General features: G+C 46.8%; 1 protein-coding gene across 1 annotated transcript; it reads left to right on the top strand.

Annotated features, from left to right (window-relative positions):
• The first annotated feature begins 10,691 nt into the window (after window positions 1–10,691).
• On the top strand, window positions 10,692–11,756 carry MCCD1 (mitochondrial coiled-coil domain 1). The gene is made up of 2 exons (XM_060108997.1): window positions 10,692–11,015; window positions 11,568–11,756. The coding sequence occupies exons 1-2, from the start codon at window positions 10,692–10,694 to the stop codon at window positions 11,754–11,756; spliced, it is 513 nt and encodes a 170-aa protein (XP_059964980.1).
• Window positions 11,757–11,808: the final 52 nt, after the last annotated feature.

The following is an 11,808-nucleotide window of genomic DNA, read 5'->3' on the forward strand; positions in this document are numbered from 1 at the left end:
AATACTGGAGTATATGGTATATACACTTTAACCATACTAGATAATGCTATTTTGATTTCCAAAGTGCTAGTACCCAACACAACATTGTAAATCAACTATACTTCAGTAAAAACATAAATTTAAAAAACAGTGCTAGTACCAACTTAAGCTTTTACCAGAAATGTGTAAGAGTTCATGGAGCTGATGTGTTTACTCTGAAAATGAAACAAACTCAGCTTGGGACTTCCCTGGTGGTCCAGTGGTTAAGAATCCACCTTCCAATGCAGGGGATGCGGGTTCAATCCCTGGCTGGGAACTAGGATCCCACATGCCACAGGGCAACTAAGCGCGCTGCAACTACTGAGCCTGTGCCACAACTAGAGAGCCCACACACTGCAACTACTGAGCCCGCACGCTCTGGAGCCCGCATGTCACAACTAGTGAGAAGCCTGCGTGCCGCAACGAAGAGCCCACATGCCACAACTAAGACACGACGCAGCCAGATAAATAAATAAATATTTTTTTTAAAGAAACAAACTCAGCTTAAGGAAAGGAAATAGGAGTTGCAAGTCACTCCCTTGTTTGCAGAATCACCCAGGCATTTTCTTTTCTTCCTTTATTTTACTTTTATTCCATATACCTGGGCATTATAATTTTAGCATATACAGATAATGCTTCCTTTCAGTATAACCACATAGTATTATTTTATATGTTTGAAACATCCGATAATAAGAATAAAGGAAGGAGAGGAGAGAAGGAAGAAAGCAAGAGGGAAGGAGAAAAGACAAAAGAAAACAAAAGTAAAAGAAAGAAGAGGGGAAAAAAGGAAAAAAAATAAGAGGAAGAGAGGAATTGGAAATGAGTATAAATAACATTTTCAAGGTGAAAGGAGATAAAACAGATTTAGGCAATACCTATAGAATAACAGAGATTTAAAAGAGCTTTGTTAGTTATCTATTGCTGTGTATCAAACTACTTCTAAACCTTAGCAGCCTAAAACAACAAACATCTATAGTTAGTCAGACAGAGAAAGACAATATCATATGATATCATTTATATGTGGAATCTTAAAAAATGATACAAATGAGCTTATTTACAAAACATAAATAGACTCACGACATAGAAAACAAACTTCCGGTTACCAAAGGCAAAAGTGGGTGGGGGGAGATATAAATTAGGAGTTTGGGATTAACATATACACACTACTATATATAAAATAGGTAAACAATGATCTAGTAGATAGCACAAGGAATTATATTCAATATCTTGTAATAACCTGTAATAGAAAAGAATCTGAAAAGAATATATATCAATGTATATGTATTTACTGAATCACTTTGCTGTACACTTGAAACACAGCATTGTAACTTAACTACACTTCAATTTTTAAAAAACCAAACATCTATCACCTCAAAGAGATAATACGAAACAAGCGAAATGGAACAGATGCTGGTAGGAGAAGTTGGATAAAGAGAAGGATTTTATAAGATGGAATAAGTAAGTAGGTTGTTGGTATACAGATGGAAATTATTTTGTTAGTCCCAGTCCTCCAAGAAACAAATGCCAAAATAGGATTAAACTCAGCAGAATTTTATTAAACATCTGTCAGAGAATATGGAGAGGGAACCAGAAAAGATGAGAGAGCCAGCAGACCAAGATGCACTCTGGTCACAAGTGATCGACAGAAGGAGAGGTTTCCTGGACTCTCCAAGACCACCAAAAACAATCTAAGCGAAGTTAAGCAAGGCCAGAGGGAGTCCTCAAGTCACAGCTGGTCATCAGAGGAGTCCCATGTCTCCCAGGAATGAGCCTCCCATAGTGTCCCTGCTGTGACCAGTTACTGTCTGGGAACAGCCCACGGGAAGCAGGGCCTCTGCACAAACGCTGCCATAGATTTCAGAACACAGGAGCGTGGGCTCTGTGCCTTACCTGGGAGTGTGACCCAAACCTTCACACCTGATGGGTCTGGGCCTCTGGAAATCAAACACTTCTGTTATTGGACTTAATTACATCCCTCCCAACCAGATTCTTATGTTGAAGACCTAAAGACCAATGAGACTCTATTTGAAGATAGAGCCTTTAAGGAGGTAATTAAGGATAAACAAGATCATAAGGATGGAGCCCTAATATGATAGAACTGGTGTCTTTATAAGAGCAAGAGACACCAGAGATAGCCTTTTTTTTTTTCTTTTTTTTTTTTTGGTGGGGGTGGTGGTGTGGCCATGCCGAGTGGCTTGTGGGATCTTAGTTCCCCGACCAGGGATCAAACCCGGGCCCTCGGCAGTGAAAGTATGGGGTCCTAACCACTGGACCACCAGGGAGTTCCGTCTCTCTCTTTTTCAATTCCCCTGTGCTCATAGAGGAAAGGCTGTGAGGTCACTGTCTGCAAGCCAGGAAGAGAGGTCCCACCAGACACTAACCCTGCTGGCATCTTGATCTTGGACTTCCAGCCTCCAGAACTGTGAGCAAATTAATTTCTGTTTTTAGGTCTCCCAGCCGATGGTATTCTGTCATGGCAGCTTGAGCAGCCTTTCTCAGGCTGGGTTGCTGCATTTGTCTGTTCAAATTACAGGGAACGTGAGAGAACCAGGAAGCGCCCAGTCTACCACCACTTCTGAATGGATTCCTCCTGCCCTCATTGTGATAGTAGCTCCACCCCTTTCTGCAGATTAGGGTAAATTACTCCTTCCTCGAGAAGAGGGAACTCCTCTTCTTACCTGCTGGTCTCTGGGCACATGGAGTCCAAACTTCTCTGGAGGCAACAGTCATGTGTAGAGGTGTAGTTCCATGGTATCCTTGTGGTACACCTTATAAGAGTGCCCCTTTTGAGAACCAGGACCCCCAACCCTGTGGAGATGTAAAGGCAAGAAGTGTAAAATCCCCCAGTGGGTGATTGAAAGTAATGGTAAATGGGGTGATACCTGTTTCCAAACCTTGGTCCTGGACCCACCTTATTTTCCTATTGAGAACATGGCACTATATAAAGGTCTCCGATTTAATAATATACTGCATCCAGAAAGATGTAACCCCATCCCTTCAAGATGTTTCCTCAAAGCTGGAGCTTTAGTTGCAGCCTCAGAAGGCCTGTCCAGCATTCTGTGTGGCCGGCAGCCCCTGGGTGGTGCAGATTGGGATATGACCAGTGGATCTCATGGTCGTGGCTCAGCCTGCAGCCTCCTTCACTGCGAAGTTGGCCCCTGGTCAGATATTCTGCTAAGAGCAATTCCAAGTCTGTACATCGGGAATTTCAATGGTCACCAGGTAGCGGTGCTGGCTAAAGTTCTGAGGAACGGAAAAGAAGATCCGTACATGGAATAGGTGTCTGTCCCAGTGAAGATGAACCTCTGGCCCTCCAAGGATGGAGGGGACAGAAAGCAAGTCAAGTTGTCAATTAGCAGCTAGTTGGTCACTCAAGAGATAGTGCTATATCAGGGCCCGGTATTGGCCTCTAACGCTGACAAGTTGAACATTCAGCGGTAGGTGTTGGAATTCTAAAGTCAACGTTCACCTGCTCAATGTCCATGCCTAGGCTGAACAGGTTGGTAGCCACAAGAATTCACTGCTGAAAATCTTTAAACTGTTGATACTGAGAAAGCCTTTGTGAGAAAGGAAAGCAGAAAAATGTTGAAAGTCCCTTCTTTTAATGGCCTCTTTTCCTCACAAGGACACAAAACATCTTCCTCATCTCTGACTCACCTCTCCTCCTGGGGCATCCCACAGAGGATGGCAATGGCTGGGAAGTTTTGCTCCACTAGGAGGCGGGCCAGGGCAATGCAACGCTGCACAGACCTCAAAAGGATCATTATGTGTTGTTGGGGGGGGGGGTGGAGAATGAGAGGATGTGGGCTCCCAGGCAGGCTGTCTTAAACTCCTTGAGCTCACAGCCACCCTCAGACATGGTCCTGTCCACCAGAGCCCAGGAGCCAGCCCCACACACAAGTGCACAGGCACTAGACCTAAGATTCCCGGGGCCCTGGACCCAGCTTCCCGATACCACTGGACCCAGCTCCACCCATCAGTGGGCAGGCACCAGCCCCAGGACACTCTGGGCCCCAGCACTATCCACCAGCAAGTCGATACCAGCCTCGGGACCAGCCTCACATACCAATCAGCAGGCACCAACACCAGAAACCCCCCCACCAGTGAACGGATACCACCCCCAGGACCACCACAGCACCGAGTCTGACAGGGCAGGACCCAGCCCACCAACCAGCAGGGCGATGCCAGCCCCAGGTCCTGCTGGGCCTCAGTGCCATCCACCAGCAATACAACACCAGTTCTGGGATACCTGGCCCAGCAGCCAGAGAACCCAGGTCCTGGCTCTGCTTGCCAGTGGGCCAGCACTAGCCCCAGGGCCCAGTTTCATCCACTGGTGAGTGGGCACCAGCCCTGGGATCATCTGGACCCCAACCCCACCCACCAACAGGTGGACACTGGCCCAGGGACCAACACAGCCCCGCAGCCTGCACTGTCAGGACCCAACCAACACACCAGCAGGCTGGCACCAGTCCCAGGACTTCCTAAGCCCCAGACCTGCCCACCAGCAGGTCAACTCCTGCTCTGGGACACCTTGGGCCCATCAGCCTGCTGCCCTGAGATCCAGCCCCATCCACCAGCAAGTTGACACCAGCTTTAGGACCCTCAGGGTCCTGCAATCAGAGACCCCAGGACCCAGCTCCACCTCCCAGTGAGGGGGCACAAGCCCTGGGATCCCCCATGCCCCGGTCCCACCCACCAGCAGGCCAACACCAGCTTTGGGACACCTTAGACTCCTCAGCCAGCCACCCCAGGATTCAGCCCCACTCACCAGCAGACGAACACTAGATCCAGGAACCCGAACCTACAACCATACCCCCCCGAACCTGGATCTGCCCACCAGTGAGCCAGCTTTAGCCCCAGGACCCCCTGGGATCCCACACAAGCTACCTCATGATCCAGCCCTGCCAAGGAGCAGCCATCAGCTTCTGCACAAGGCAAGGCCTGGCAATCAACCAGACCAGGGGCCAGCCATGCCTACTAGATGGTCCACAGTAGTCAGCCCACATCAACAGAAGGACTCACACAGCCCACATAGGGGGCACCCCTAGAGCATATAGCTCTGGTGACCAGAGAGGAGTGCACAGCTGGGACACATAACGTCTCCTACAAAAGGCCACTTTTCCAAAATCAGGAAATGTAACCAATCTATCAGATACATAGAAACAAAAACAGCAAGTTAGCCAAAATGTGGCAACAAAGGAGACTAGAAATCAACTACAAGAAAAAATCTGCAAGAAACACAAACACATGGAAGCTAAACAACATGCTAATGGATCACCGAAGAAATCAAAGGAGAAATTTAAAAATACCTAGACTATTGAAACAAAAACACAATGATCCAAAATCTATGGGACACACAGAACTAGAACAAATAATCCTAAAGTTTATACGGACCACAAAAGACCCGAAACTGCCAAAGCAATCTTGAGAAAAAAGATCAAAGCTGGAAGTATCATGCTCCCTCATTTAAGATTATTCTGCAAAGCTACAGTAATCAAAACAGCATAGTACTGGCACAAAAACAGACACATAATAAACTCACACATCTAGTCAGTTAATCTACAACTAAGGAGGCAAGAATATACAATGGAAAAAAGACAGTCTCTTCAACAAGTGGTGATGGGAAAACTGACAGCTACATGTAAAAAGAATGGGATTAGAAAATTTCCTCATACCACATATAAAAATAAACTCAAAATGGATTTAAGACCTAAATGTAAGACCTGAAACCATAAAACTCCTAGAAGACAGGCAGAACACCCTCCAACATAAATAGCAGCAATATTTTTTCAGATCTGTCTCCTAAGGCAAAGGAAACAAAACAAAAGCAAAAATAACCATGTGGGACCTAATTAAACTCTCATAAGCTCTTTTTTTTTTGGTCACGCCGAGTGGCGGCAGTGAAAGCACCGAGTCCTAACCACTGGACTGCCAGGGGATTCCCAAAACTCATAAACTTTTTAAAAAAAATATTTATTTATCCATTTAGCTGTGCTATGTCTTAGTTGCGGCACGCCAGATCTTCAGTCTTCATTGTGGCATGTGGGATCTTTAGTTGAAGCATGCGGGATCTTTAGTTGCCGCATGCGAACTCTTAGTTGCAGCATGTGGGATCTAGTTCCCCGACCAGGGATCGAACTCAGGCTCCCTGCATTGAGAACACAGAATCTTAGCCACTGGACCACCAGGGAAGTCCCAAAACTCATAAGCTTTTTTTTTTTTTTAATATTTATTTATTTTTGGCTGCATTGGGTCTTCATTGCTATGTGCAGGCTTTCTCTAGTTGCGGCCAGTGGGGGCTACTCTTCGTTGTGGTGCACGGGCTTCTCTTTGAGGTGGCTTCTCTTGTGGAGCTACGGGCTCTAGGCGTGTGGCCTTCAGTAGTTGTGGCGCACAGGCTCAGTAGTTGTAGTTCATGGGCTCTAGAGCGCAGGCTCAGTAGTAGTGGCACACGGGCTTAGTTGTTCTGCAGCATGTGGGATCTTCCCAGACCAGGGCTCGAACCCGTGTCCCCTGCATTGGCAGGCAGATTCTTAACCACTGCGCCACCAGGGAAGTCCAAACCTCATAAGCTTTTGCAGAGGAAATGAAACCATCAACAAAATAAAAAGACAACCTAACGAATGGGGGAAAATATTGATATGACTCATAAGGAGTTAATATATAAAACATAAAACAGCTCATACAACTCAACATCAAAAAAACAATCCAATTAAAAAATGGTCAGAAAACCTGAATAGACATTTTTCCAAAGAAGACATACAGATGGCCAACAGGCACATGAAAAGATATTCAACACTGCTAATCGTAAGAGAAATGCAAATCAAAACCACCATGAGCTATCACCTCATACCTGTCAAAATAACTATTAACAAAAAGTCAAGGGTTCCCCTGGTGGTGCAGTGGCTAAGAATCCGCCTGCCAATGCAGGAGACACAGGTTCGTTCCCTGGTCAGGGAATATTCCACATGCCGTGGAGCAACAGAGCCCGTGCGCCACAACTACTTAGCCTGTGCTCTACAGCCTGTGCTCCGCAACAAGAGAAGCCACCGCAATGAGAAGCCCGCGCACTGCAATGCATAGTAGCCCCCCGCTCGCCACAACCAGAGAAAGCCCGCACGCAGCAACGAAGACCCAACGCAACCAAAAATAAACAAATAAATAAAATTTTTTTAAAAAGGTCAACAAATAGCTAATGTTAGTGAGGATGTGGAGAGAAGGGAACACTTGTACGCTGTTGATGGGAATGTAAATTGGTACAGCCACTGTGGAAAAGAGTGTGGAGTTTCCTCAAAAAGCTAAAAATAGAACTACCATATGGGGACTTCCCTGGTGGCACAGTGGATAAGACTCTGAGCTCCCAATGCAGGGGGTTCAGGTTTGATCCCTGGTCAGGGAACTAGATCCCACATGCATGCCACAACTAAGAGTTCGCATGCCACAACTGGGGAGCCTGTGTGCCACAACTAAGGAGCTCGTGAGTCAAAACTAAGGAGCCTGCCTGCCGCAACTAAGACCCAGCACAAGCCAATTAATGTTTTTAAAAAAAGAAGATGAAAACACTCAATGTTCTGTGGTGACCTAAATGGGAAGGAAATCCAAGGAATAGGGGATATATATATATACATGTGGCTGATTCACTTTGCTGTACAGCAGAAACTAACACAACATTGTAAAGCAACTATACTCCAATAAAAAAAATAAAAACACTAATTCAAAAAGATACATGCACCCCAATGTTCATAGCATCACTATTTACAATTGCCAAGATATGGAAGCAAGCTAAGTGTTCATCAACAGATGAATGGAATACTATTCTGCCATTAAAAAGAATGAAAATTTGCCATTTACAACAACATGGATGACCCTGGAGGGTATTATGTTTAGTGAAATAAGTCAGAGAAAGACAAATACTGTATGTTATCACTTATATGTAGAATTTAAAAAATAAAACAAACGAATGAATATAGCAAAACAGAAACAGCAGGTATAGAAACAAACTAGTGGCTACCAATGCAAAGAGGGAAACGGGGAGGGGCAAGATAGGGGTAAGGGAATAAGAGGTACAAACTACTATGTATAAAATAAATAAGCTACGAGGATGTATTATACAGCAAAGGAAATATAGCCGTTACTTTGTAATAACTTTAAATTGAGTATAATCTATAAAAATTTTGGATCACTATGTTGTACACCTGAAACTAACATAATATTGTAAATCAACTATACCTCAATAAAATTTTTTTCATTTAAAATAAATGCAGGGCTTCCCTGGTGGTGCAGTGGTTAAGAATCCGCCTGCCAGTGCAGGCGACACAGTTTTGAACCCTGGTCCCGGAAGATCCCATATGCCACAGAGCAACTAAGCCCATGCACTACAACTACTGAGCCTGCGCTCTAGAGCCCAAGAGCTACTGAGCCCACGTGCCACAACTACTGAAGCCTGCGCGCCTAGAGCCCATGCTCCGCAAAAAGAGAAGCCACTGCAATGAGAAGCCCACACACCGCAACAAAGAGTAGCCCCTGCTCGCTGCAACTAGAAAAAAGCCCACGCACAGCAACGAAGACTCAATGCAGCCAAAAATAAATAAAAATATTTTTTTAAAAAGACTACTAGACATAAATAAAACTTTTTATATAAAGAAAGAAAGACTATTAGATACAGGAATAACAAAAATAAATATACACAGTAACAAATCTAGGTTTACATTTATCTATCTTCATCCCTTCATTTCCATGACTATGAGATCCACAGCTCATCCAATAGATTTGAACTGATCCAAATACCAGCCTTTTCTTTAGTTCTCACAGACGAACAAAGCCAAATCCACAGACTCTATTATAATTCACGGCTTAGGACTGCACACTGCACGTTATTGGATGTTAGTCCATTTTGGAGTTCATAACCTGAAATAGAAACTCAGATGGCTGGGACCTCCCTGGTGGTCCAGTGGTTAAGACTCCACCCTCCCAAAGCAAGGGGCCCAGGTTCAATCCCTGGTCAGGGAACTAGATGCTGCATGCCGCAACTAAGATCCCACACGCCTCAAGAAAGACACAGCGCAGCCAAAAAAAAAAAAAAAAACCTCAGATGGTTGAAATGTCTAATTTTCAGGATTCACTTCGTTATTTATGCATCATTTAGATTGTCTTACACAAGTTTTATTTACTTAACAGCTGCTAATCTTGCTTTTAATTTATAAATGTGGTTAGTTTCACTTCAATGTTGAATGTTGTGGGCTGTTTAATCGTATGCTAGTTTCCCTTAACTGTAACAACAGTAGTTTGGGCCTCTTATGTCCCAATAAGTAGGACTTTAGCCTGTGCATACATTGCAGTTCAAAAATGAACCATGTATAACCCTATCACCAAGACAAGAAGGAAAGCTTCTCTCCTCCAAAATTTTACAGGGATTCTTTTTTCTACTGAAAAATGGGAACCTGCCAGCAGCTAATGGGGAATGTGAGGTCCCTGACCTCATGTAAAGGTGCTTCAGCCCTTCAAGTTCAAGAAGCACTGACCTGCAGGAAGGTCTTCCTCTCTGGTTCCTGGACCCCCACACCATGGCAGAGGCCATCTTCCCCCCCAATTCAGTGTGATGTCCCAGATAGCAAGCTGGTTAGCAGCTGTCCACCCTCCAGCAACCTTGCTTTCTGAAGCATGTTTTCCTGTCTGAGGACCTTTTAGAAGATCGAAGCTGGAACCATCCACCCCCTTCTGAGCCACAGAGGTGTGGCTGTGCCCTCCATCCACAACAGAACATCACAGGACACACTGCAGGAAGTCCGATATGTATACCTAAGGCTCACACAGTGGGTGCACAAAGCTTTTGTTCTAATGCAGATTTGATGGGAGGGCTCACCAGTTCAACAAAGCTTGAAACCGGTACCAGTGTATAGAGCCCAGACTTTCCAGAGAAGGTAAACCCTGATGATGTGCAATGTACAACAGGGGCAAAGAAAAAGGTCTCTCTCGGAGCTTCCCTGGTGGCGCAGTGGCAGAGAATCTGCCTGCTAATGCAGGGGACACGGGTTCGAGCCCTGGTCTGGGAGGATCCCACATGCTGTGGAGCGGCTAGGCCCGTGAGCCACAGCTACTGAGCCTGCGCGTCTGGACCCTGTGCTCCGCAACGGGAGAGGTCGCGATAGTGAGAGGCCCGCGCACCGCGATGAAGAGTGGCCCCCACTTGCCACAACTGGAGAAAGCCCTCGCACAGAAACGAAGAGCCAACGCAGCAAAAATAAATAATTTTTTAAAAAAAAGCAAACATTAAAAAAAAAAAAAAAAAAAAAGGTCTCTCTGGGCCAGTAAGAAGAGCAAAGGGAAACAGAGGGAGAAACGATACTTGAGCCAGGTCAATGGGTATGAGCTTTCAAGTCAGGTAGACTTGGGGGTGAATCTTCCTGGCTTTTCCACCAACCAGCTGTGGAGCCTTGAGCACATCCGGCCCAGAGCGGACCCCAGCCCATACTTACTGAGTTGAGGGCTGAACGAAATTCTCTGAGCATTTCCTCACCTGCCAACCAGTAATGCAATTTCTACCTTGCAGATTTGAGAGGAGTGAGAAAACACAGTGCTAAGAAAAACAGACACAAGACATGCAGTAGGCTGGGGACCAGAGTTCTAAAGCAAGTTCTGCCTAACCTGGCAGGAGCATTCTCACACCAGGGAACATGAGTTTCTGGACTCTGTCTGGGGCCAGGTTAGGAGGCGGGTGGGTGCAGCAGAGCAGGGCAGGGGCAGGGCCAGGCACTGAAGCGAGGCCACAGCCCGGAGGGAGCCAGTTCCTGGTGGCTGTTGGGTGGCTCAGACAGCTCCTTGGCTCCCCAGCCATGGTTCCTCCTTTGCCCTGGCTCTCCCGAAGCTGCTGCCGGCGCCTCCTCCTGCCACCCTGGTGCCCGGCACTCCAGGGCTCCTGGAGGTGCTGCTCCCAGGGTCGCAAGGCAAGCACAGAAAAGACTAGCTCCACAGGCACTGGGCAGATGTCACCTTCTAGGGTAAGTGGCACCAAGAGTGAGGGTGGAGGGCGTGAGGGCAGATCTGTACTGGGGGCAGGGAATCCCCTCCCACCTCACCCTGTACCACAGGCCAGCTGAATGCAGACACTCCCCCCACCCCTAGAGCATGTTGCCTAGCTCCTCAGCTCCCCCGCACCCTCCCTGCCCCCACCGCACTACAGACCTCAGGGCACCCTCTACCTACACCCCTCCCTCCCTGCACAGTCCACTAAATGCTTGAACAGGAATTTCCCCTCATCCAACAGTTAATTATTTCTCAGGGGGGGTTGGGACAGCCAGTCCTCCCCTTCCCATACATCACACAGAAGTCCAGTTATAGCCCCTGGGCTGTGATCTCTAACTTTCCCCCTCCCCCCAGGCCTATGCCTAAGACAGGAAGCAGTACAGATGTACTGCGGTTAAGGTCGTGTGTACTGCAGGCACTGCAATACAGATGACCTTAAACTAATGGGGCTGAAAAACAGGAAGGAGGCAGTGAGCCTAAGCTCCCTGCCCTGGCTGATGCTCTCTCCCTAACAACCCCTCTCCCAGGAACCCTGGCCCCGCTCCACAGCTGAGCTGGCCCAAGCTGAGGAGCTGCTGGAGCAGCAGTTGGAGCTGTACCAGGCCTTGCTCGAAGGGCAAGAGGGAGCCTGGGAAGCCCAGGCCCTGGTGCTCAAGATCCAGAAGCTGAAGGAACAGATGAGGAGACACAGAGAGAGCCTGGGAGAAGACGCCTAAGCTTTCCACCAGCTGCCACTTCACCCTCCTACACTGGAAATACTGCACACTA

The sequence above is a fragment of the Mesoplodon densirostris genome, chromosome 10, assembly GCF_025265405.1.
Source record: "Mesoplodon densirostris isolate mMesDen1 chromosome 10, mMesDen1 primary haplotype, whole genome shotgun sequence".
Classification (NCBI taxonomy): domain Eukaryota; kingdom Metazoa; phylum Chordata; class Mammalia; order Artiodactyla; family Ziphiidae; genus Mesoplodon; species Mesoplodon densirostris.

Coding starts and splice junctions, on each gene's coding strand:
- MCCD1 (XM_060108997.1), top strand. CDS start 10,692: ATGAGTTTCTGGACTCTGTCTGGGGCCAGGTTAGGAGGCGGGTGGGTG. Junction 11,016..11,567: donor GGCAGATGTCACCTTCTAGG/GTAAGTGGCACC, acceptor CCCCTCTCCCAG/GAACCCTGGCCCCGCTCCAC.